At 46.4% G+C, this 27703-nt stretch overlaps 2 protein-coding genes across 2 annotated transcripts in view; both read right to left on the bottom strand.

Annotated features, from left to right (window-relative positions):
* Window positions 1–27703, bottom strand: part of PTK2B (protein tyrosine kinase 2 beta) — a 247159-nt gene that overhangs the window by 184492 nt on the left and 34964 nt on the right. The gene's annotated exons all lie outside the window — the stretch shown is intronic.
* Window positions 1932–19128, bottom strand: LOC309365762 (angiopoietin-4-like; the record flags this gene model as incomplete). The annotated part of the gene is given in 7 exon segments (XM_081904215.1): window positions 1932–2318; window positions 3662–3857; window positions 5626–5842; window positions 6576–6713; window positions 9238–9460; window positions 18641–19041; window positions 19044–19128. Coding segments are annotated over 7 exon segments (1407 nt in total). The 3' UTR covers window positions 1932–2171.

Below are 27703 nucleotides of genomic sequence, written 5' to 3'. Positions count from 1 at the left end.
ACAATTCTTCTACACTGATCTCCCCACCACAAAATATTTACTTGGCATCCCTTGCAAGCCTATGCTCTTTCTGACACCTCTACCCCCAAACCCCACTCCGAGGTCTTTTGCCAGTTAGCCATAGCTGTCAACTTACAGATTTGAAAATAAGGGACCAGCAGCCTCAAAAATAAGGGACCAGCAGCCAAAATAAGGGATTTTGTGGGTGCAGGTATGTTCGACCTCTGAGCCCCTCAGAGCCAAAGGCAGAAAGCCCAGCCAGCAGCCAAACGAAGCCTCAAGTGGTGGTTCCCACAGAGCAGCAACCTGGCAAAGGGGATGCAGCAAGGAAAACCACCATCACCTCTCTGCTGGGAAGCGCTGAGCAAAGGCGAGTCCCCGATTTGATTGGCACAAGGCATTCAAGCTCCACCCCCCAGTCATTCTTAGATTCCTCATTGGGTGAGCAACGCAGCCAAGCAACACAGTTGGAGCCTCCCTCCTCCATGGCCGTCAGGGAGGGAGGGAGAGGAGCTGCTTCCTTTGAAACCCGGGAAATTTAAGGGACATCATCAATAAGGAACAGCAGCGGGACACGGCGCTGGGATAAGGGAGTTTCCCGCCAAATAAGGGACAGTTGACAGCTATGCAGTTAGCAGTTGGTTGGCAAGACTACTTTGAAGAAGTTGTGTGACCTTATGGGAGAGAGATTCCAACCATAGACCTGGCTGGAGAAATTGCACCTCCTGGTCCAGATCTCTGCTGCAGATGTTGCTCTCAGCTCCCTCAAGCTTTTCTGAAGTTGCCCCGGCAGCTATGATTTTGTAGCCAATCCTATCCCTCCACCCCCGACTCTAAACTGAAGGGTCCTCTCTACAGTGGGCAGAAGCAGGGCATAGATAATAGTCCAGCTTCTGCTGTCAGGAATTCTGAAAATACAAGTCTCTCATTTTTCAGTCAACCCATTCCAAGGAAGGACTGAGTCTTTGCAGAAAAGCACCTCTAACACCAGGTCAGGAAAGCATGAAGGCCCTTTCCCCCATTTTAAAGATCTTGAGGGTTTTGTTTTTACAAATCAAAGGTAAAGGTAAAGGGACCCCTGACCATTAGGTACGGTCGTGGCCGACTCTGGGGTTGCGGCGCTCATCTCACTTTACTGGCCGAGGGAGCTGGCGTACAGCTTCCAGGTCTTGTGGCCAGCATGACTAAGCCGCTTCTGGCGAACCAGAGCAGTGCACGGAAATGCCGTTTACCTTCCTACTGGAGTGGTACCTATTTATCTACTTGCACTTTGACATGCTTTCGAATTGCTGGGTTGGCAGGAGCAGGGACCGAGCAACAGGAGCTCACCCCATCGCAGGGATTCGAACCACCGACCTTCTGATTGGCAAGTCCTAGGCTCTGTGGTTTAACCCACAGCGCCACAAATCAAGCAGTATATAAATTTTACGAAATAAGCAAAAGCGATGCTGTCTCTTTTCTCCTCCTCCTCTTCCAACTATGCTAAAGAGTTCAGCTTCAAGGAGATATAGGTCCCTGTCGCAAGGGGTCTCTGTGATATGCTGCGGAAATATGTCCGCAAACTGCCAGAGAAAAACGAGGAGCCTTCTATTTGCAAAGCGGTTCCTTTTCCTTGGCAGCAAGTGGCAATGGCAAATCCTCAAGGCTGAACAGGCAAGATGTCTGAATGTTGGGAACATTAAGCGAAAGAGGGACTTTGAGGTCCAGCAAAGCTCAGCTTCTTCCAACAGAGGGCAGCACTGCACCGATCCAAGCTGGCTGGCGCCCATCGGTCTTCATAAAATATAGTGATATTCCAAGCTCATTTCGTTGGTTTCCTTTTTGTAGCCCATTTTGTTCTGACAAAGAGCTGGATGCAGCCATTCTTCAAGAAGCCATGACTTCCACTGAGCTGCCATCTCTACAGCTTGCAGCTACCAAAGCGCCCACATTTAGGGAGAGCACCAACCACCCCTCGTTCGTCAAGCTAGCCTTGCTGCCAGAATGCACACTCCCCCTGGGTGAAAGCGCCCGAGGGTCAGATTCTGTCCACTGCTCTTTGCATTGTCCACGTGACAGGCCGACTGGCGTGAGGGGCCATGCCTCAGGACGGGCCGGTGGACTGCGATGCAATTGTCCAGGGTCATCCATCGCCCAGCTGTGATTTGATGAGAAGGAAATCCCGGGTTCCTTCACGGGGAGAGGTGGGGGCGGAACGTGCGGGGGCGGATCATCATGGTGACTTTCTTGAGGGAGTAATAATCGGTGTCCTTCCATGTGTACCAGACCACTCCATCGGGGCCAAGAATCTTGCGGTTCTTCAGAGAGTATCTTCCACCCTGCACATATTGGCAACACGGGAGGAGAGGAGAGAGTTGGGGAAGAGAACAGAGGGTAAATTTGTACCCTTTCGCTAAAACCAGATGTGGAAGTCTGGCACCTAGAGCTTAATGTGGGGTGGGAGAACGGGAGGCCCTCTAAATTAAGGTTGGATGATTCTACCAATCTCTGTTTCTCATTTATGCTTACTAGTTTTTTTTAAAATCTCCATGAAAACCCTGAGCATTCTGGTGTTGGTGCTGACCTTTAAAACCCTAAACGGCCCTGGTCCAGTATACCTGAAGGAGCGTCTCCACCCCCATCCTTCTGCCCGGACACTGAGGTCCAGAGCTGAGGGCCTTCTGGTGGTTCCCTCCCTGCGAGAAGCCAAGTTACAGGGAACCAGGCAGAGGGCCTTCTCGGTGGTGGCACCCGCCCTGTGGAACGCCCTCCCACCAGATGTCAAAGAGAAAAACAGCTACCAGACTTTTAGAAGACATCTGAAGGCAGCCCTGTTTAGGGAGGCTTTTAACTTTTAACAGACCACTGTATTTTAATGTTTTGTTGGAAGCTGCCCAGAGTGTCTGGGGAAACCCAGCCAGATGGGTGGGGTATAAATAATAAATTGTTGTTGTTGTTGTTGTTGTTGTTGTTGTTATTATATAGAGGTAGGGTGGGGTGGGGTTTTTCTCAGAAGGGTAGTGGGAGATAGGTGATTGACTCAATGAGTATGGTAAACCTGTTGACAACTGTTAACGACTGCAATTAGCCCTACAGGAAAAAGCAAGGGATAGTATGCTGATGACCAAAAATAGCTTTCGCATATACAGTGGTACCTCAGGTTAAGTACTTAATTCGTTCCGGAGGTCCTTTCTCAACCTGAAACTGTTCTTAACCTGAAGCACCACTTTAGCTAATTGGGCCTCCTGCTGCCGCCACGCCACCGAAGCACGATTTCTGTTCTCATCCTGAACCAAAGTTCTTAACCTGAGGTACTATTTCTGGGTTAGCGGAGTCTGTAACCTGAAGCGTATGTAACCCGAGGTACCACTGTACAGTGGAACCTTGTGTTACGCACACAATCCGTTCCGGAGGCCTGTCCATAACACGGAACTGACACAAGCCGAAGTGCCGTGGGGCGCGATTTAGCGCTTCTGCACATGAGCGAGCGGCAAACCCAGAAGTAGCCCGTTCCGGTACTTCCGGGTTGCCGTGGGCCGCAACATGAAAACACGTAACCTGAAGCGGACGCAACCTGAGGTATGACTGTAAATTTAGCATATAAATTTAGCAATTTTTAGCATATTACACCCACCCGAGAGGGCAGGCGGGCTGTGGAGACCACCTCAGTGTCCTGACTTACTTTGTAGTAAACGCCGTTGAGGTTGGAGAAAAAGCACTGGTGGTACCACCAGCCTCCGTGGGAGATGGCGGCGCAGATATTCCCCGAGTCGGGCGTGCTGAAACTCCTCTTGTTGTGGTACCAGGCGAAGGAATCCTCCACCGTCCCACTGAAGCCCTCCACATGCAGGCGGTAGTAATTCGCCTCGTTCTCGATGCTGCAAGGCAACAGGGAAGGTTTCTGAGAGCATCTTAGAGTGGTGTACTATTACGTTGTCGTCTTTATGAGGATATACGTTTGGACTTTTATTACACCTGTTTTGCAAAAGTCCAGGAAAGAATCGGAATACCATAGTTTAAAACTACTGCTAGAGGACAAGAATCCCAAGACTACATTAAATGTAGCTAAATTCTGTGCATCTGCAATCAATCGCAGGAAGCAAGTGGTATCCCATAATGTTCAAACCCCTAAATGTTAATTACAGGGGACACGCTAACAATTAATTTTAATTTTTATATTTAAAGCCTTGTTATATTCATATTGTCCCTTGTATTTCTGATATTTTTTATGATCTGTCATATTGTGTGTGTTGACGCTGGTCTGTGACCGTATTAATAAATTCATTCATCTTAGAGTGGGCTTCTAAGTCGCCGCTCCTGAGCCGGGGCAACTTCAGAGGGGAGGTGGTTTTGTGGAAATTGAAAGGAACGCTGTCCGTGGGCTTTTTTCCTAACCTCTGCACTCTGCAGGCGAGGGCCTCCTGCAGATGGTGTATTATTTATTTCCTCAGTAAAACATTTGTATAGGACGCAGGTGGCGTTGTGGGTTAAACCACAGAGCCTAGGACTTGCCGATCAGAAGGTTGGCGGTTCGAATCCCCGCGACAGGGTGAGCTCCCATTGCTCAATCCCTGCTCCTGAAGGGTGGGATGTAAACTTAAATGATTTTATTTATTTATCCATTAAAAAATAATAATAATTAGACACGCCCATGCAGATGTTTAGAAAGTTTAAAAATTTTCCTGCTATTTCCCCCCCAATTGATAATTTTATGGTTTTATCTTTTTTTGTAAACCGCTTGGTTTTTTGTTTTAACAATAAAGTGTAGGAATGGCATGAAAAAAATGAATAAAGCAAATCCCTGACCATTGGGCATGCTGGCTCTTGGGGCTTATGGGAGGGGGCAGTTCAACCACAGGGTTATTTGGATAGAGGAAAGCAACCCTGCTGGTAACTTCTAAAATATGGGTGGTGTATTGTTGAGAGTGTATTAACTTATGGCCTGTGTGTGTGGTTTGGGAGCTGCACGGTCATGGAAAAAACAATGCTGTCCAGGGTTGTAAAGACTGCGGAGAGAATGATTGGGTGCACTCTTCCCACCTTGGATCAAATATATGCTTCCAGGTGCCATGAGAAAGCTGCAGAGTTAGCACAGGATAGAGCGCACCCCGGAAATGATCTCTTTCAGTTTCTGCCTTCTGGAAGAAGGTTTATTGTTGTTGTTTAGTCGTGTCCGACTCTTCGTGACCCCCTGGACCAGAGCACGCCAGGCACTCCTGTCTTCCACTGCCTCCCGCAGTTTGGTCAGGCTCATGTTTGTAGCTTCGCAAACACTATCCAGCCATCTCGTCCTCTGTCGTCCCCTTCTCCTTGTGCCCCCCATCTTTCCCAAGAAGAAAGATGGAAGAAGGTGCAGGGTTATAAAGACTAGGACTGGCCGCCTGAGAAACAGTTTCTATCCAAATGCGATTTTGGTTTTAAAAAGCATTGTAAGGAGTCTGTATGGGAGTATATTGTATTTAATTATGGGGTATCAGAGTTTTTAGGGGGCCAACCAGGTTGGGATAGCAGGCTTGTTGGGTTTTGAATGTCTTATGTAGATTTCTTCAATTTCGTTGTTCTGTATGGGACAAGGACAATAAAGATTATCGTATTATCGTGTTTTGCTGGGCAGCAACCCAGATGCCCTCTCACCTGAAGACTTACCTGAACAGCTGGTAAAAGGCATGCTTGTGCTTATTGTTCCAATCTTCCAAGTCGATGCGGAGAGAGTAGTCCCCTTGGCTGGTGATCTTGTGAATGTTTTCGTTGCCCATCCAGAATTCGCTGCTCAACTCCCCAAAGCCGTCTTTGTACTCGTTCCACGTCCGGTTGAAATTGACTGTGCCGTCCTGACGCCGCTGAATGACGGTCCAACCTCCACCTGCCAAAAATGTCACTGAACTGACAATCCAATTGAAAAGAAAAACCACCCTGATCTGAACTTCTCCCACCCCATTTGGAAGATTTAAAGGTAAAGGAACCCCAAGGGACATGGGTGGTGCTGTGGGTTAAACCACAGACAGTGGCGTAGCGTGGGGGGTGCATGGGGGGCTGGCCGCATCGGGCGCAACATCTGGGGGTTAGCGGGCGCAAATCCATGGGTTAGGGGGTGCAAATCCATGGGTTAGGGGGCGCAAATTACTTGCCTTGCCCCTGGTGCTGACAACCCACGCTACGCCACTGACCACAGAGCCTATGACTTGCTGATCAGAAGGTCGGTGGTTCGAATCCCTGCGACAGGGTGAGCTCCCATTGCTCGGTCCCTGCTCCTGCCAACCTAGTAGTTTGAAAGCACGTCGAAGTGCAAGTAGATAAATAGGTACCACTCCAGTGGGAAGGTAAACGGCGTTTCCGTGCGCTGCTCTGGTTCGCCAGACGCAGCTTAGTCATGCTGGCCACATGACCTGGAAGCTGTACGCCGGATCCCTCGGCCAGTAAAGCGAGATGAGCGCCACAACCCCAGAGTCGTCCGCGACTGGACCTAATGGTCAGGGGTCCCTTTACCTTTACCTAAAGGACCCCTGACAGTTAAGTCCAGTCATGAAGCAGCATATGGCCCAAGCATCTCAATGTGTAAGGAAGCACCCGGGAGGACCCATTGCCTTCTTCCATACCTTCCACATCCATCTCGCACAGCACTTCAATGGGCAGACCTCCATCGGATGGCATGATGCTATAGACGCCTGACCGCCGGACCCCGTTGTAGTATATGGAGGCACAATCGATGGGGCAGTTCTTGGCATGCTTCACATCTGCCAGGGTGGAGGGGAGAGAAAAACCATTTCAAGGCATCATCTGGACTGAGCCCGCAAACCAATAATAACAAACTGACTTTAATTGCTCCACCTAGGGTTGTTATATTTCAAGAAGTGAAAATCCTGACAAAAAGTTGTTGAGCTGCTTTTTTGGGGGGGGGGGAGGGGAGCTGTTGAGTCCTTCCTTCCTTCCTTCCTTCCTTCCTTCCTTCCTTCCTTCCTTCCTTCCTTCCTTCCTTCCTTCCTTCCTTCCTTCCTTCCTTCCCTCCCTCCCTCCCTCCCTCCCTCCCTCCCTCCCTCCCTCCCTCCCTCCCTCCTTTTTTTGGTGAAATCTCCAAAAAATTGAAGTTTTTGATATACACTGGTTCCTCTGGATCCTTTCCAGAGGCCCATTCGCAACATGAAAAGAACTCAACCCGCAGCAACGCATCTGCGTGTGCCCAGTTTGCGATTCACCACTTCTGAGCATGACCGCGATATCATTTTGCGCATCTGCGCATGCACGAGCGGTGAAACCCGGAAGTAACCCTTTCCGATACTTCTGGGTCGCCGCGGGGTGTAACATGAAAGAATGTAAAATGAAGGGGACGTAACATGTGGTATGACTGTATTCTTAAGGAAATTCACCCAAAAAGCAGCACTTCCAACATGGGTTGCCATACACCTGGGTTTCCCCGGACATTTTTACTGATTTCCTGAAATTCCACCAAGACACTATTTCCAACAGACAAATCCCGTATATGTCCGGGAAATCCCAGACTTATGGCAGCCCTAGCTCCACACTGGCATGTGATTGGACCCCACCCAAGCACACTGACCAGAGTCCCTCTTCTTGTCCTCTTCTTCCTAGAGCCAGTGTGGTGTAGTGGTTAAGAGCGGTAGACTCGTAATCTGGTGAACCAGGTTCAAATCCCTGCTCCTCCACCTTTTCTAAAGTCTCTCAGCCCCACTCACCTCACAGAGTGTTTGTTGTGGGGGAGGAAGGGAAAGGAGAATGTTAGCTGCTTTGAGACGCCTTAGGGTAGTGATAAAGCGGGATATCAAATCCAAACTCTTCTCCTCTTCTTTTTGCTGCAGAATGCCTCTCCCTTTGGCCCAGGAGCAACCGAGGTGACTCTGCTTACGTAGCCTCGGTGTACAGTGGGATCAGAAGTGGACTGACCTGGTCTACATCCCGCTTAAAGCCAGGGGGACAGCGAGCACACAGAATCCAGAACTGGCTGGCTTAAAGGATTGCTAGCCCAGAAGCGTGATTTTCCCTTCGCCTACGTCAGGGGCTCAGGCTGGATTTGGGCTAGTGGGTGAAACTCTTTATCAGATAATCCCAGTTGGAGGATAGATGGGAAGGGTTCCGTCGACCTGGTTGTTGTTATGGGGTCAAAGCCCTCAACCGAAGAAACAGCATCACAAACACCATTAAGGACATTTCCTTTAGGATCTTAGGCAGGGGAGAGGACCAGGAGACAAAAGGGGGCAGGGATGCCCCACAGAATACAGAGGGGGTGCCAAATGAAGGCTCAGGATGGGACTGGGGAGGTGATGAAATCAATGCACGATCAAGCAAAAGTAAAAGGTAAAGGGACCCCTGACCATTAGGTCCAGTCGTGGCCGACTCTGGGGTTGCGGCGCTCATCTCGCTTTACTGGCCGAGGGAGCCAGCATACAGCTTCCAGGACATGTGGCCAGCAGGACTAAGCTGCTTCTGGAGAACCAGAGCAGTGCACGGAAACGCCGTTTACCTTCCCGCCGGAGTGGTACCTATTTATCTACTTGCACTTCAACGTTCTTTCAAACTACTAGGTTGGCAGGAGCAGGGACCGAGCAACGGGAGCTCATCCCGTCGCGGGGATTCGAACCGCCAACCTTCTGATCGGCAAGTCCTAGGCTCTGTGGTTTAACCCACAGTGCCACCTGCGTCCCATATAGCATATATTCAACACCAAAAACTGCGACAATTTGTTGTTGGCAAAGCACAGCTGGACACATAAAGGGCCCCATTACCTTCAGTACCTTCAAAGCTGAATTCGGCCCTGACCCCAAGGGTCATCTAGTCCAACCCCCTGCAGGGCAGGAGTCTTTTGTTTTTGTTTTTTTATAATAATTTTTATTAAGGATTTTACATTACAAGAAATAAAAAAGAAAAAACAGAAAAAAATATCCAACAAAAATTGTTAAAAGCAATCAATCTTTTCATCTCCTTATTTTTCATTTACTTGTTTCTCGGACCTCCCTTTTTTTGTATTCCAAATCAAATTATTAATTCAACAATTTCTTTCCCTCTTTTTTGCTACCCAGATCTTATTCTTAAATTATTACAATCTTAGATTTTTACTTATATAAACCCATTTTTTCATATTCCTTTAACCCATCATAGCTAGAAACCACTTAGTTTCAATCCAACATTATTCTAAAATTCCTTAATTTTACAATATCTCTGTAAATAGTCTTTAAATTTCAGGGCAGAAGTCTTTTGGCCAACGTGGGACTCGAACCCAAATCTTGGCTCTTCCGGGGGACTCACCTGGGTAATGCATCTCGTGCTGGAGCCTCATCTCCACCGGGACCAGGCAGCCTGGGTTGTGCCTCACCCAGTCCATCAGCAGGGAGACATTGTGGACCTGGGCCTGCATGTCGTACAGCAGCGTGGCCTGAATGTGCTGCAGGGTGCTGGTCTCCTGGTAGTGCTGCTCCAGCTCCTGAACCCGCTGCTCCACGGTGGCATTGCGGCTGGACTTCTCTTCATGCTTCGCAGCAGCCAGATGGGGGTATGGAATAAAGGACAAACAAAGCATTCAAGAGATGCTCCAGAGCCCCCTCCCCACCTCCTGAATTGGGTCAACTGGTCAATAGAGGAACAACTCTTTAGAAATTGGTGCCCAATATTGAGGTTTGTTGTTCCTCTTCCCTCCCTGTGGCTTTACCCTTTTGTGTTGTGTTTTCGCCCTGACTGTAAGCCTGTGGGGCAGTGACTGCCTTGTTTAATTGGTTGTATGAAGCTGAAGGCAAAGGTAAAGGCCCCCTATACACTTAAGTCCAGTCGAAGGTGACTGGGGTTGCGGCACTCATCTCACTTTCAGGTCGAGGGAGCTGGCGTTTGTCCACAGTCAGTTTTCCAGGTCATGTGGCCAGCATGATAAAACCGCTTCTGGCGCAACGGAACACCGTGACAGAAACCAAAGTGCTCGGAAACACTGTATACTGTCCCCCTGCAGCAGTACCTATTTATCTACTTGCACTGGTGTGCTTTCGAACTGCACTGGTGTGCTTTCGAACTGCTAGGTTGGCAGGAGCAGGGACAGAGCAATGGGAGCTCACCCTGTTGCGGGGATTCGAACTGCCGACCTTCTGATCAGCAAGCCCAAGAGGCACAGTGGTTTAGACCACAGCGCCGTCCCTATTGTATGCAACCTGCACTGGGAGCCTTTCTGGCTGAAAAGCAAGGTCTCAAGAGCTCCAAATAAACAAATAATCAAGAATGGCCTGGATAAGTCAGTTGGTTAGAGTGTGGAGCTGATAATACCAAGGGTGCAGATTCGACCCCCATATTGGATGGCTAAATTTTCCTGCATTGCAAGGGGTTGGTCTAGATGATCCTCTGGGTCCCTTCTAACTCTACAATAGTAGGATTCTAAGAATGCCCTTTTCTACTGATGCTTTAAAGCATGGGTAGGCAACCTAAGGATCTGGCCCAATTGCCTTCTAAATCCGGCCCACGGACGCTCTGGGAATCAGCATGTTTTTACATGAGTAGAATGTGTCCTTTTATTTAAAATGCATCTCTGGGTTATTTGTGGGGCATAGGAATTCATTCATTATTTGCCCCCCAAAAATATAGTCCAGCGCCCCACAAGGTCTGATGGATAGTGGACCAGCCCCCTGCTGAAAAAGTTTGCTGACCTCTGCTAAAGGCTGGGCAAAATGCAGTGGGCAAGCTTGCTGAGGAAACATTGTGCTGGGGAATAATAATAATAATAATAATAATAATAATAATAATAATAATAATTCCAGTTACAGATAGGTAGCCGTGTTGGTCTGCCATAGTCAAAACAAAAAAAATTTCCTTCCAGTAGCACCTTAAAGACCAACTAAGTTAGTTCTTGGTATGAGCTTTCGTGTGCATGCACACTTCTTCAGATACACTGAAACAGAAGTTTCCAGACCCTTCTATATAGTGAGAAGGTGGGGAGGGGTATTACTCAGAAGGGTGGTGGGAATGGGTGATTGGCAGATAGCTGTGATGAGCCTGTTGACGACTCTTAACGACTGCAATAGGTCTTACAGGAAAGAGCAAGGGGTGAGAAGATGAAAAATGGCTTTGTCATGTATAATGAGATAAGAATCCAATGTCTTTGTTCAGACCAGGTCTCTCCATGGTTTTAAGTTTGGTAATAAGTTGCAATTCAGCAGCTTCTCTTTCCAGTCTATTTCTGAGTAATACCCCTCCCCACCTTCTCACTATATAGAAGGGTCTGGAAACTTCTGTTTCAGTGTATCTGAAGAAGTGTGCATGCACACGAAAGCTCATACCAAGAACTAACTTAGTTGGTCTTTAAGGTGCTACTGGAAGGAATTTTTTTTGTTTTAATAATAATAATAATAATAATAATAATAATAATAATAATAATAATATATTCTTTGTACCCCGCCCATCTGGCTGGGTTTCCCCAGCCACTCTGGGTGATTTCCAACAAAGATTAAAAATACATTATAATGTCACACATTAAAAACTTCCCTGAACAGGGCTGTATTGCACTATAAGGCGGTCCATGTTGCAGATTCCTAACACACACACACACACACACACACACACACACACACACACACAAAATGTACAAGACTTGTGTGGCCGAACTCCTTAAGAGCTGATGGCTCTGGTGTGATTGAGATCTCTGGCTCATCGGTCTGATCTGTCATTAGCCAACCCCCCAAGAGAAGCTTATCTGGCAAAGGGCAAGGACCCTCTGTAGAGAATTAAACGAAGAGAACTTGTGATCCTCTCGTCTCGCACGGAGACACTTTGTTGCTGCGGGGAGCTCAGCAGAGAAATAAGCCAACATGTGTTGGATAAAGGGCATGATCCAACGAGAGCACACTTGGTATGAACCAACAGGGGTACACAATTCAGTGAGGTTCTCCTTCTTGAAGCTCCTCTCGAGTAGGAGCCCCTTTGCAGTGGGGCTCATGTGGGAAGAGAAGAACATGAGGAAAGCCTGGTGGATCAGGCCCATGGCCCATCTAGTCCAGCATCCTGGTCTCACAGCGGCCAACGAGATGCCTGTGGGAAGCCCACAGTGCGCACAAGAGGCCTCTCTCCTCCTGTGATTTCCAGGATATCTCCCTACTGGATTGCTTCTAAAATCCATTGGTCCCACAATCTGCAGACTAACAGGAAATGAAATTGATTTATCTCTTAGCTGAGCTACCAGGGGAGCCAAGGCGTCCCTTTCCTGGCAGTGGGGCTTGCGGCAGAGACATCATCAGGAAACCGAGCTCAAATTTATTTAGGTAAAGGTAAAGGGACCCCTGACCATTAGGTCCAGTCATGGCCGACTCTGGAGTTGCGACGTTCATCTCACTTTATTGGCCGAGGGAGCTGGCGTAAAGCTTCCGGGTCATGTGGCCAGCATGACTAAGCCGCTTCTGGTGAACCAGAGCAGCGCAAGGAAAAGCCGTTTACCTTCCTGCTGGAGCGATACCTATTTATCTACTTGCACTTTGAGGTGCTTTCAAACTGCTAGGTTGGCAGGAGCAGGGACCGAGCAATGGGAGCTCACCCTGTCGCAGGGATTTGAACCACCGACCTTCTGATCGGCAAGTCCTAGGCTCTGTGGTTTAACCCACAGCGCCACCTGCTATTATGGTTATGGTACACCTGTGCAGGTGTTCTCATACTGCATCACAGTCATCACAAGTGGGGCTCTGGGCTCCAGGGGGTTTCCTTCCATTTTTGACTGGGATGCCCCCAGGTTTCATACTTCCCAGGTGTATCTAAAATAAATATCCAAAATAACTAATTCACCTGTTCAGGTTTCCCCACAGCTGTCATTCCTGAATATGTGAATCATGGAATCATAGAAATGTAAGGACTCCTTATGGGGTCCTTGCTGTGGGATCACATTCATCCAGTGCTTTACCAACTGCATTGGCTTCCGGTGGAGTCCAGGGTCAGGTTTAAGGTGCTGGTTTTGACCGTTAAAGCACTATATGGCCTAAGACCCTCGTACCTACGGGGCTGCCTCTCCTGGTATGCCCCGCGGAGGACCTTAAGGTCCACAAATGACAACATTTTGGAGGTCCCAAGTCGCAAGGTGGTTAGTTTGGTCTCAACTAGGGCCAGGGCCTTTTCAGTACTGGCCCCGACTTGGTGGAACGTTCTGTCACAAGAGACCAGGGCCCTGCAGGACTTGAAATCTTTCTGCAGGGCCTGCAAGACAGAGCTGTTCCATTTGCAAGAAGCTCTGTGAAGAATTAATATTAGAAACATTGTAAAAATGAAAAAGGAGTGAGGAGATGTTATTAATATAAAATTAGGAAATGTGTAAGAAATGAATAAAACGGAGGATTATCAGAAGATCTGAGGGAAGTCCAAAAAGAATGTATTTGTGATAAAGTTTGTGTTATGTTTTATAATTTTGTATTGTAATATATATCTATAAGGGGACGCAGGTGGCGCTGTGGGTTAAAGCCTCAGCGCCTAGGACTTGCCGATCGAAAGGTCGGCGGTTCGAATCCCTGCGGCGGGGTGCGCTCCCGCTGCTTGGTCCCAGCGCCTGCCAACCTAGCAGTTCGAAAGCACCTCCTGGTGCAAGTAGATAAATAGGGACCGCTTACCAGTGGGAAGGTAAACGGCGTTTCCGTGTGCGGCTCTGGCTCGCCAGAGCAGCTTCGTCACGCTGGCCACGTGACCCGGAAGTGTCTCCGGACAGCGCTGGCCCCTGGCCTCTTAAGTGAGATGGGCGCACAACCCCAGAGTCTGTCAAGACTGGCCCGTACGGGCAGGGGTACCTTTACCTTTATATATCTATATATATATAAAGACAGAGCTGTTCCATCTGGCCTTTGGTTTGGACTCAGTCTGACCCTTATGTTTCCCTCCCCTTATGGTCTTGATCTATGGGCTACTTTTAAAACGAGGCTGCATTTTAAATTGCATTTTAACCAATATTTTAAATTCCCTCCCCTATTATGTTTCTACAGTAATTTTACTGGTGTTAGCCACCCTGAGCCTGGCTCTGGCCCGGGAGGGCGGGGTATAAATAAAATTTATTATTATTATTAGAGTTCAAGGGGTCCTGGGGTCATCTAGTCCAACCGCCTGCAGTGCAGGAATCTCACCTAAAGCATCCATGACAGGTGGCCCTCCAACCTCTGCTTAAGTACCTCCAAGGAAGGAGAGTCCACAACCTCCCGAGGGAGACCGTTTCCCTGTCAAACAGCTCTTGCCACCACAAAGTTCTTCCTGATGTTTAGCAAGACAACAGCTGAAGAATTTATGAAGTGGGTGCTTAGCTGCAGCTGGGATTTCAATAGCCCCACAATGGAAAACCTTGAACCAAAATCTGCATGTGGCTTGGTGGGATAATAACTTTTGGACATTGTCTATTGCGAGGGGAAATTGCACACAAGCTGTGTGTTTCCAGGGTGTGTGTGTGTGTGGAGGACTGGAGGTGGTTGGAGGGTGGATGGCAGTTAACAGATTGAGGATGAATCCTGACAAGACAGAAGGACTGTTTAGGGGGAACAGGGGGCGGGCAGGTGTGGAGGACTCCCTGGGCCTGAATGGGGTAACTGTGCCTCCGAAGGACCAGGTGTGCAGCCTGGGAGTCATTTTGGATTCACAGCTGTCCATGGAGGTGCAGGTTAATTCTGTGTCCAGGGCAGCTGTTTACCACTCCATCTGGTATGCAGGATGAGACCCTATCTGCCCACAGACTGTCTCGCCAGAGTGGTGCATGCTCTGGTTATCTCCCGCTTGGACTACTGCAATGTGCTCTTCGTGGGGCTACCTTTGAAGGTGACCTGGAAACTGCAACTAATCCAGAATGCGGCAGCTAGACTGGTGATTGGGAGCAGCTGCTGAGACCACATAACATGGTCTTGAAAGATCTACATTGGCTCCCAGTACGTTTCCGAGCACAATTCAAAGTGTTGGTGCTGACCGTGAAAGCCCTAAACGGCCTCGGTCCAGTATACTTGAAGGAGCGTCTCCACCTCCATCGTTCTGCTCGGACACTGAGGTCCAGTGCCAAGGGCCTTCTGGCGGTTCCCTCCCTGCGAGAAGCGAAGTTACAGGGAACCAGGCAGAGGGCCTTCTCGGTGATGGCACCCGCCCTGTGGAATGCCCTCCCACCAGATGTCAAGGCAATAAACAACTATTTTACTTTTAAAAGACAACTGAAGGCTGCCCTCTTTAGAGATGTTTTTAATGTCTGACACTGTATTGTTTTTAATATTTGGTTGGAAGCCGCCCAGAATGGCTGGGGAAACCCAGCCAGATGGGCGGAGTATAAATAAATAAATTATTATTATTATTATTATTATTATTATTATTATTATTATTATTATTACTATTACTATTACTATTACTATTACTACTACTACTCAGAATGCTTTTACATCAGCCGTGCGGATTTTATTTACTAAACTCCAGACTTAGATGCTCAACGTTCACCATCCATTCATGCCAACTAAGGAAATATGGATGTCTTGATTTGTATTGCTGTGTCGCTGTTTCTTTCTCTTGCTATTTACTGCTTGTTGGTTCTGTAAACTGCACGATGCAGTACCTTGTTGCCACATTTTTGGGTTGCTACTAATGTTAATCAAAGTTAAAACATGATGGTGATCAACTCATTAATACCAGGAGTGTAGGTGCTCTCATCCTCAGAGAGGAGCAACCAGATTTGCACAGGTGATGGATGCAAAATTGCAGAATGGTTCCAGCCAGGCGATCTCCATAAACAAATTCTGAGCTCCGTCGGATGGCAAAGATTTATGAGTCTTAATAATAAGAAAATATTGTTTCTTCCTAAGGGGCCAAATCTCCCTTCCTTCTATAATTCGTACCTGTAGAACAGCCATCCTTTCTCGTGCTCGATTCTCTATTTTTCATTTACATAACCTCCAGTTATGCAAATATTAAAGCGCACATTGCAATCTGTTCTCTTCGAAACAAAAAATAAATAAATAGGGAAGCTATTTTTTATTTGGTAGATTAATCAACTCACAGCCCAATCCTAAACATGCCTACTTGGAAGTTAAGTCCTGTTGAACTGGAAAGGGCTTGCTCCCAAGTAAGTGGTGTGAGGATGACAGCCTAAGGGGAGCAACTAATGCATTTGTTTTGAGAGACTCCTCCCTCCCCATTGCCCCCCAAATCTGCTCCAGAGCATTGGGGAAGCCCCAGAACAGATTTAGAGGGTGCATGGAGGGCTGGGGGGGGGGGGAAATTCCACTCCACCAGCAGAAATTCTTACATTAATGCAACGAGTTGCTTACTGCTACATTGAATACAAGTCCACATTTTTAGTTGATTAAATTGTAGAGAGACGATTACATTTGGCATGGTACTGAGTTAACCATGTATTTAGTTTCAGAGGCTAGTTTTAAAGAATCCCAGAATCCCAGACACTGTCAAAAGCTGTCGAGCTTTTGAAAGAGTGCAAATATTTACCTGTAATAAATCAACCAACCAACCAACCAACCAACCAACCAATCAATCAATCAATCAATCAATCAGAAAGCAGATGATTAATCAAATAAACTGGGTGGCAGTCTGTCCTCTCCTCCTCTGTCCAATCCCACCACTCAGGAGCAAAAGGATTATTTAATTGTAATCAACAACCCCCTTTTTCTGGATAAAGGCTCTCTCAATCCTACCTGGGCTTCCTATTTGCCTTATGGCAGGCTTCCTCAACCTTGGCCCTCCAGATGTTTTGAGACTACAATTCCCATCATCCCTGACCACTGGTCCTGCTAGCTAGGGATCAGGGGAGTTGTAGTCCCAAAACATCTGGAGGGCCGAGGTTATGGAAGCCTGCCTTATGGGGTCTCAGCTCTGGGGTTCTGATACCTGAAGCAATCTCCTCTAACTAGTGATATTCTGTTGCCACCTTATAAATCTGATTTGTTCTGTCACAGACATGATAGCTTGGCCAAATGGCCATCTTTTAGAGACTCTTTAGCTGAGATCCCTGCATTGCTGGGCTAGAAGATTCTTAGGATCCACTCCAACTATACTGTATGATTTTTTGATGGTAAAAGCTGACTATAGCAGATTCTTCTATGATTTGTTTCTAAGAACTGTGTTTGGATACCACAAGCTTGGCATAAGCCAGTAGCGTGACTCAGCAGCAGAAAACGCTAATTCTATTCTAGGCTGCATCAACGGAAGTACAGTGTCCAGGTCATGGGTAGGCAAACTAAGGCCCAGGGGCCAGATCCGGCCCAATCGCCTTCTCAATCCGGCCAGCGGACGGTCCGGGAATCAGCATGTTTTTACGTGAGTAGAATGTGCCCTTTTATTTAAAATGCATCTCTGGGTTATTTGTGGGGTATAGGAATCCGTTCATTCCCCAACCCCCAAATATAGTCCGGCCCCCCACAAGGTCTGAGGGACAGTGGACTGGCCCCCTGCTGAAAAAGTTTGCTGACCCCTGGTCCAGGTCAAGGGAAGTAATAGTATCACTCTATTCTGCCTTTGGCTGATTAATATCCTATAGGGGCAGTTCTCAACCTGTGGGTCCCCAGATGTTGTTGGACTACAAATCCCGTCACCCCTGAGCTCTGGCCTTGCTAGCTAGGGGTGATGGGAGTTGTAGTTCAACAACATCTGGGGACCCACAGGTTGAGAAAGGCTGTCCTATAGCCTTTTAAATGTATCTGTGGGAAGTGGGGTGGTTGTTGTGTTGGTTTAATTATTTACTAGTCTTTTATCTTGTATTTTATTCCATAAACTGCCTTGGGATGTCTTGATTGATGGATGAATGAATGAATGAACGAATCTGATGTCACAATGGCATCATGTGACTGACAGGTGGGTCGCCCAACCATGCACTAAAGTTGAAACGTGGGAGTGGGGACAGATCCAGCCCAATGGTCCCCAAAGTCTCCCTATCCCTGACGTAAGTTGCTGCCCATGTTTTCCCCCATTAAGAAACTCACCTGAGCCCTAAAAGAAAATGTGATGAAAATGATGTATAGATGGCATATTACACCTGTCAAGTTAGCGAAAATGTATAAAGTCAGTAATAATTGTTGGAAATGTAAAGAAAAAGAGGGAACATTTTATCACATGTGGTGGGAATGTAAAAAGGTGAAATGCTTCTGGGAGATGATATATAATGAGATGAAAAAAAATGTTGAAATATACATTTATAAAGAAACCAGAAGCATTTTTACTGGGCATTGTTGGGAGTGATATAAATAGAAAGGAGTATAAGCTCTTTTTATATGCAAAAATCAGCAAGAATATTACTGGCCCAAAAGTGGAAGCAAGAAGAATTACTGACAATTGAAGAATGGAGGATGAAGTTAATGGACTATGCAGAACTAGATAAACTAACAGGAAGGATTCGAAACTGGCGGGACCAGAAATTCACGGAAGACTGGAATAAATTTACAGACTATTTGAAAAGTATTTGTGAAGATCAGACAACATTTGTAGGTTTGCAAGAAGTTTTGTGAGGAGTATTATTGGAACTATTGCAAAAATGGAGAAGGGGGAGGATGATTTGTTAAGAGATGTAAAGGCAATATAAAGTTAAGAAATGCATAAGAAGCGGTTAAACTGGTGGATCATCAGAGGTGCTGATGGAAGTCTTAAAAAAAGATTGTATAAGTGATATGTTTTGTGGTACATTTTATAATTTATATGTTAAAATCAATAAAAATTATATATTAAAATAAATAAATAAGAAACTCACCTGCAGCTCCAAAATCTTGATGCGGTGACGATGGTTCCTCAGTTCCTCCTGGAGCTCTGAGATGAGTTCCCGCAGCTCCAGGATCTGCTGTTTCCTCTCCTCGTTCTCGTGGAGCCAGTAGGAGACTTCGTCCGTGCAACGGAACATGTCCGGGCACCTCTGCTGGTCCAGTTGCGGCAAGGTGGCGATGATCTTGCACCTGCCATTGGGCAGGACCTGGTTGCTGTATTCTCCACACTGGATGAGTCCAGGGCTCCCTTGGTGGCCGTCATCTCCGCTCATCCCTTCGCCATCGGCCACCAGCGGTCTCTGCAGGGAGCGGCGGTTCAGGAAAGCCAGGAAGAGGAGTGTTTGTGCCACCAGACTTTGGGGTCCTGAGGGCACCCCAAGCTTCATGGTGCCCAGGCCAGCTGGCAATGGAGCAGCCACTCGTTCAGAGGGTGGCCAGCATAGAGAAGTCTCCTTGGTGCAAACCCCAAACTTTGCATTGGCGTGGAAAGGAAGGGATCCACCAAGAGGGAGAGCCTAAGGCTGAAGGTGGAGCTGCCATCGGGATTGCAAGGTTATAGGTGTGCGTCGATTCGAGAACCCAGGAAATGTGGTCCAGAGGATGGCAAGCGTGAATTTCACTCCTCTCTGTTATTCCACTTTGTATGGAATAATGCCTGCTCAATCTAGGACCCAAGGTCTTCTCCAAAGCTCCTTGAGGCTGTGTGCTTAGACTCAGGGTTTCCTTGGATTAAATTGAGCAGATTGCCTGCAACTGGTGCATTTTTCATGGAGGATGACAGCTAGAAGGAGAGATTTCCTGGCACCAAGATTTCAGCACCATGGACAAGTCCTCCAGCAAGTCGTTTGCCCCCAAAGGAGGACCCAATAGACAACTCACAGAGACTGCTGTTCATGCATCGATCACAAACAGCTGGCTGTTTTAGGCATTTCCCAGTTCTCTTTCCTTCAGTTGGAAAAAAAAGAGCAGAAAACGAAAGGAAATGAGTTTCTTAACATTTAGGGCAGTCTTTCCCAACTGGGTTTTTGGACAGCAAATCCCATCAGTCCCAGAACACATGGCCCATGAACACCCACAAAAAAATTAATTACATTTTGCATGGTTTCAATGCACCCTTGCCAAATCGTCCTTAGTTTTGCAAAGGGTGGGAAGAGATACCAAAATTTCACTGTCAAAAATATTGACCATGGCCACCTCCAAGATTGCTGCCTTCCTCTAAATTACTCTTCAAAACCCACCATTAGCTTATGTATAAGAACATTTATGTATATACTGTCATGCCATTACACACACACACACACACACACACACACACACACACACACACACACGAGATTTACAGCAATAAAACTATAAAATCATACAATAAAAGCTATTAAAAAGACAGGCATCCATTCACCATTGTGCTCTTAATTGCTTGCCTAGGCCTGGTGGACCTTGGGTCCTGGAACTTCATATGATTGTGGAATTCCCTCTGAAGAGAGACTCGACTGGTTTCCTCCTTGTTAACCTTCTGCCGGCAGGATAAGACCTTTTTGTTCAGACTAAGGTGCAGATGATGCCGACCACTCCGCTGCTAGATCTTGGGGTGAACTCAGCTGCCTCTAAATGCATTCTGGTGTGCCGTGTTTACTCGAGTCTAACGCGCCATCAAATCTAATGCGCACCTTGATTTTTGCAACGTAATTTGGCCAAAAAAAGGTGAGCATAAAATTTGAGTAAATGCGGGTTTTAACTGTTCTCAACTTTTACTTTGCATTGTTACAAACCTTTGTAAGCTGCCTTAAATTCCAACTTGAGAGAAAGGCAGGATATCAGCACATTAAAACAACAAGACTTCTCTCCCCACGCATGGAAAAAAGCCAAAGAAGGATTCTGTTGCAAATGTGACTTGAAAAGACAACCAAAACTACATGCAATTAATCAGATAATCAGAGAATGGTTGAGTTGAAAGGGACCCCAGCGGTCGTCCAACCCCTGCAATACAGGAATCATAGCTAAAGAATTCATGACAGACAACCACCCAACCTCTGCTTAAAAACTGTTCCACCATTGAATGGCACTTAGCACCAGAAAGGTCTTCTGGGTGTTTAGTCAGAATCTCCTTTCTTGTAACTGGATGAGTCCCAAGCTTCACCCCCACTTGACCCCATCAAGCTGACATAGAATCATAGAGTTGGAAGAGATCACAAGGGCCATCGAGTCCAACCCCCTGCCAAGCAGGAAACACCATCAGAGCACTCCTGACATATGGTTGTCAAGCCTCTGCTTCAAGACCTCCAAAGAAGGAGACTCCACCACACTCCTTGGCAGCAAATTCCACTGCCGAACAGCTCTTACTGTCAAGAAGTTCTTCCTAATGTTTAGGTGGAATCTTCTTTCTTGTAGTTTTTTTTTTTTATAAATAATTTTTATTGGTTTTTTACACATATAAAAGACAATACAGAACAAAACACAAACATCAAAAACATACAACATAAATTTGACTTCCCCATACCTTCCTTTCGCCACATCCTTATTTTACCATTTTTTTCAAGTAACTCTTCGGTCAATTTTTAATCAAGTCCCTTTTAAATTTACTTAAAGTTTAACATTTACGGCTGTAATTCTTTATTTCTTACCCCTTGACATCTTATCAGTCCACAATTTTACAATAATTTTTAAGATATATTTTGAATTTCCTCCAGTCCTCTTCCACTGTCTCTTTCCTCTGGTCACGGATTCTGCCGGTCATCTCTGCCAGTCCCATATATTCCGTCACCTTCGACTGCCATTCTTCCAGAGTAGGTAATTCTTGCATCTTCCAATACTTTGCCAACAGAATTCTTGCTGCTGTGGTTGCATACATAAAAAATGTCTTATCCTTCTTTGGTACCAATTGGCCGACCATGCCCAAGAGAAAAGCCTCCGGTTTCTTTGCAAATGTCCACTTAAGGACTTTCTTAATTTCATTATAGATCATTTCCCAGTAGGCCTTAATCTTTGGGCAGGTCCACCAAAGATGATAAAAAGTGCCTTCAGTCTCATTACATTTCCAGCATTTATTATTGGGCAGATGATAGATCTTTGCAAGTTTGACTGGGGTCATGTACCACCTATAGATCATTTTCATTATGTTCTCTTTCAAGGCACTACATGCCGTAAATTTAATACCGGTGGTCCATAACTGTTCCCAGTCAACAAACATAATATCATGACCGATGTCCTGTGCCCATTTAATCATAGCTGATTTCACCATTTCATCCTGTGTGTTCCATTTCAGCAGCAAATTATACATTTTAGATAAATTCTTAGTATTGGATTCTAACAATTCTGTTTCTAACTTTGACCTCTCCTTCTGAAAACCAAGTTTCCTGTCCTGCTTAAATGTCTCATTTATCTGACGATAATGTAGCCAATCTCGAACTTTATGCTTTAGCTTCTCAAAACTTTGAAGCTTCAGTTTTTCACCATCAAATTCTAAAATTTCACAATATTTAGGCCAATTAGAGTCCATGTTAAGTTTTTTCACTGCCTTCGCTTCCATTGGTGACAACCACCTGGGAGTTTTACTTTCCAATAGGTCCTTATATCTATTCCAAACATTATACAATGCTTTCCTGACAATATGGTTTTTAAAGCTTTTATACACCTTTACCTTGTCATACCACAAATATGCATGCCAACCAAAACTATTGTCATATCCTTCCAGATCCAAAATGTCTGTATCTTCCAGAAGTAGCCATTGCTTCAGCCAGCAAAATGCTGCTGATTCATAATAAAGTCTTAAGTCTGGCAGGGCGAAGCCCCCTCTATCTTTTGCATCAGTTAAAATCTTAAATTTTATTCTGGGCTTTTTGCCCTGCCAGACAAATTTGGATATATCTTTCTGCCACTTCTTGAAGCAGTCCATTTTGTCTAGGATCTGCAATGTCTGAAATAAAAACAACATTCTTGGCAATACATTCATCTTGATAACAGCAATTCGGCCTAACAAGGAAAGTTTCAGCCTAGACCATATATCTAGATCTTTTTTTACTTCTGACCAGCATTTTTCATAGTTATCTTTAAATAAGTTCGTATTTTTAGATGTTAAATTTACCCCCAGGTACTTAACCTTTTTTGCTATTTCCAACCCAGTTTCACTCTGAAACCTATCTTTCTCCTCATTTGTTAGATTTTTTTCCAACACCTTTGTTTTCTGTTTATTTAATTTAAATCCTGCAACCTGGCCGAATATCTCCATTAATTCTAAAACTCTTTTGGTACTAGCTTCTGGCTGTTGCAAAGTTAACACTAAATCATCTGCAAATGCCCTTAATTTGTATTGTTTGGTTCCGACCTGTATTCCTTTTACCAGCTGGTCCTTTCTAATCATATTTAATAAAACCTCCAGGACAGATATAAAAAGTAAAGGGGATATAGGGCATCCCTGTCGTGTGCCTTTCTCTATTGGTATTTCGTCCATTACCACATTGTTCACAATTAGTTTAGCTCTTTGTTCGGAGTATATTGCACCTATACCGTTTTCAAACCCTTGGCCTACCCCCATCCCATGGAGATTCTTCTTCATAAATTTCCAAGAAATGTTGTCAAAGGCTTTCTCCGCGTCCACAAAGATCAAAACTGCCTTTCTTGTAGTTTGGATCAATTGCTCCGTGTCCGCTTCTCTGGAGCAGCAGAAAACAACCTTTCTCCCTCCTCTATGTGACATCCTTTGATATATTTGAACATGGCTATCATATCACCCCTTAACCTCCTCTTCTCCAGGCTAAACATGCCCAGCTCCCTTAGCCGTTCCTCATAAGGCATCGTTTCCAGGCCTTTGACCATTTTGGTTGCCCTCCTCTGGACACGTTCCAGTTTGTCAGTGTCCTTCTTGAACTGTGGTGCCCAGAACTGGACACAGTACTCCAGGTGAGGTCTGACCAGAGCAGAATACAGTGGCACTATTACTTCCCTTGATCTAGATGCTATACTCCTATTGATGCAGCCCAGAATTGCATTGGCTTTTTTAGCTGCCGCATCACACTGTTGGCTCATGTCAAATTTGTGGTCAACCAAGACTCCTAGATCCTTTTCACATGTACTGCTCTCAAGCCAGGTGTCACCCATCTTGTATTTGTGCCTCTCATTTTTTTTGCCCAAGTGCAATACTTTACATTTCTCCCTGTTAAAATTCATCTTGTTTGTTTTGGCACAGTTCTCTAATCTGTCAAGGTCATTTTGAAGTGTGATCCTGTCCTCTGGGGTGTTAGCCCCCTCCCAGTTTGGTGTCATCTGCAAATTTGATCAGGATGCCCTTGAGTCCATCATCCAAGTCGTTGATAAAGATGTTGAATAAGACCGGGCCCAAGACAGAACCCTGTGGCACCCCACTAGTCACTCTTCTCCAGGATGAGCACCCTTTGGGTTCGGTCAGTCAGCCAGTTACAAACCCACTGAGTGGGAGCTGTTTGTGCTGTTGCTCCTTCTTTGTATATGTGACTGTGATGCACATGCACACACATTGTTAATATTCTCTTTCATTGACTTGTGACGCTGAGCTGTCTTGTGGAGCTGGATGGGTCACGATAAAACACATTTCCTTAGAGGAAACGTTGTTGTTGCAAGCCTTCTGACCTTTTCACCACATCTCTGTGGATTCCCCACCTTCCCTGAGACAAGAGCTCGCCTGCGTTTTCCACAGCTGAGAAAACGCTGTCATTGTTTAGGGACCCACCTTCAAATATCTCAAGGGCTGTTGCATGGAAGATGGAGAGAGCTTGCTTTCTGCCGCTCCAGATGGCAGCTCCCAAACCAATGGCTTCAAATTATAATAGTAATAAATAATAATAAATTTTTATTTATACCCCGCCTTTCCCGGTTCAGGAAACTGGGCTTAGGGCGGCTAACAACAAATTTAAAACACTTAATTGATGCTACAAAAAAACCCCCAGCATGAAATACGGTATAAAGCGTAAATAACAATAAAATCAAGAATCAAAAATCAATTTAGGGGGGAAATCCATCCAATAAACATTAGATGATCACCAGGGCTGGCAGGCTAAATTAGTCCCACTTGGGCCAGCGAGGAGACCAAAGAGATAGGTAGAACTTTCTGGTGGTAAGTTCTGTTCAACGGTGGAACGGACTCTCTCAAAAGGTGGAACGGACTCTCCTTATTTGGTGGTTTTTCAACAGAGGGTGGGTGGCCATTTGTCAGGGATTCTTCAGCTCTGATCCCTGCATTGTAGAGGGGGCTGGACTAGATGACAGCTGAGGTGCCCTTCCAACCCTATGAGATTCTCCCTAAAAGCAAAACGATATCCTGGGATGCTTAGAGTCAACTCTTCTCCACCTGCAGCCACCTTAGACAAGAGGCCAAGAGTTAGGACAGATGCAGAGACCCCAGAGAGAATGTGGGGCACAGCGGGGAGAGGAGAGCATTCATTCCCCACAAAGACGACCCCTGAAAATAAGAAGCCCAGACTTACCTGCAAAAGGACCAGCCTCTCGGGATCCTTAAGCGACACGCCTGGGGACGCAGAGTGCGCTTTAAGGGAGGACTCCCAGGGCTTATTCTACCTGATCCTATCACTGCACTAAAAATAGCATTCAGGGGCCTTCTCAGTCGATGCACAAGAAGGAGGGCAGTAGCAGAGGCCCTGCGTGACCTTCAGGAGTTTTATCAGCGTGCGGGAGATTACATGGGAGGCTGGCCAGGGTCAAGCTGTTCTTATTCCCTGGGGGTGGGGGAAGGAGGGGCCTTAAAGGCAAGGCCACATTTGTGAATGAGAAGATGCCCGTGGTTCCTTCTTTGCCCTTTGCTGACGGACTGAAGACAGCATCCATTTATGTCTGTGGGATGTGAAACGCAAGAGCAGTCAAGTACAACATTCCTAGAGTGAACATGTTCACACATGGGGAGGAATGTTTGTCCAGCCAGCAGGTAAACTTCCTGTTTCCTTCTGGGCTGGGACAGACTTCCTCTGCATGGGGCTAGAGGTGGGCGTGGCCTCACCTGTGCAGGTAACGATAAAAGCACAGGGCAGGACAGCCATCTTCCTCTCTTTTTGACTACGTGCGTCAAAAAAGCAACATCTGCTTAGCCAAAGATGCTTCCAGCCAAGAGAGGACAAAAGGACTGTCTCCTTATGAGATAGTTTCCAGGTGTATGTTACTTTACTAAGCTAAGTCTCCCTTCTGGGATCCGATTGTGAACAGAATGTGAGTGAGTAAACTCTTTTTATACATTTATAGAAGACTGTGTTGTGTCTTATCTTTTATGAGGGATTAAGGGGAAAGGTGGGTAGAGCAAAAGTGGGTAGAGCAGGAAATAGAGATTTTTTCCCCCTTCGTACAGTAGCAGACGACGTGGGTGGTGCTGTGGGTTAAACCACAGAGCCTAGGACTTGCCAGTCAGAAGGTTAGCAGTTCGAATCCCCTTGATGGAGTGAGCTCTCGTTGCTCGGTCTCAGCTCCTGCCAACCTAGCATTTCGAAAGCACGTCAAAGTGCAAGTAGATAAATAGGTACCGCTCTGGCGGGAAGGTAAACAGTGTTTCCGTGCGCTGCTCTGGTTCACCAGAAGCAGCTTAGTCATGCTGGACACATGACCTGGAAGCTGTACGCCGGCTCCCTTGGCCAGTAAAGGGAGATGAGCACCGGAAACCCAGAGACAGCCACAACTGGATCTAATGGTCAGGGGTCACTTTACCTTTACCAGAACAGTTATTATAGAGGCTTTAGCGAGCCTGAGCTAACGCATCCGCTGCGAGTTTAAAAAGGGGAATGTTACTCTGCTAAATTGTGAACTTGTTTACACAAGTTGGAAAGGTTATAATCAGACAATATATCCTCTCCTGCATCCCTGAACATTCCCACAATGTCCACATTGGGAAGCCACACAAAGAGACTCTGGTTCCTAAGATGCAGTTAGAAAAAGGATCTTGCAGAACTGGGAGTAGTTCAGAAAGGGCCCCATCTGGTCCCTCATCCTGTTCTCATAGCGTCCAAACCAGCAAACAGGTTTTCAGCGCAAGACCCCTCTCCCCTCCTGTGGCTTCCAGCAGCTGGGACCCCGGAGGCATTGCTCATGGAGACAGAGTAAGTCATCACAGATAGTAGCCATTGATAGCCCTCTGCTTTGTGAATTTGCCTCACCTGCTTTTAAAGACATTCAGGTTGGTGGCCATTTCTGCCTCCTGTGGGAGGGAGTTCCACAGGTTAACCTATGTGCTGTGTGAAGAAGCGCTTTTTAAAAAACCTGCCCTGAATCTGCCAACGTTCAGCTTCTGCTACTGTAAAGGTAAAGGGACCCCTGACCATTAGGTCCAGTTGTGGACGACTCTGGGGTTGCGGCGCTCATCTCGCTTTACTGGCCGAGGGAGCCGGCGTACAGCTTCCGGGACATGTGGCCAGCAGGACTAAGCCACTTCTGGCGAACCAGAGCAGTGCACGGAAACGCCGTTTACCTTCCCACTGGAGCAGTACCTATTGATCTACTTGCACTTTGATGTGCTTTCAAACTGCTAGGTTGGCAGGAGCAGGGACCAAGCAACGGGAGCTCACCCCGTCGAGGGGATTCGAACCGCCGACCTTCTGATTGGCAAGTCCTAGGCTCTGTGGTTTTACCCACAGCACCACCCACGTCGTCTGCTACTGTACGAAGGGGAAAAAAATCTCTATTTCTTGCTCTACCCACTTTTGAACGTGGACTTCAGAAGATTTCGCAGAAGGGAATGTGGCCACTGGGTTTCCCCACCTCTGCTTTTAAGGACCTGGTGCCACCTTCCCCTTGCAGGTTGCACTGAGTTTGGTGCACTGAGTTTACAAAGCTATTGTACTACCAACCTTACTGTATGCTTGTGAAACGTGGAGCACTTATAAACGCCATCTCCAACTCCTTGAAAGATTCCATCAACGGTGTCTCCAAAAATGTTTAACCATCACTTGGGAAGACAGGCAAACTAATGCCAGTGTACTGGAAGAAGCAAAGATCACCAGTGTTGAAGCAGTGATTCTTCAACATCAACTTCGTTGGACTGGTCATGTTGTGCAGATGCCTGATGATAGTCTTCCAAAGCAACTACT

Source organism: Podarcis melisellensis (assembly GCF_964234715.1).
Source record: "Podarcis melisellensis genome assembly, chromosome: 3".
Taxonomy (NCBI): domain Eukaryota; kingdom Metazoa; phylum Chordata; class Lepidosauria; order Squamata; family Lacertidae; genus Podarcis; species Podarcis melisellensis.
Note: the sequence above shows the minus strand (reverse complement) of the source record. Positions and strands in the feature narration are given on the sequence as shown.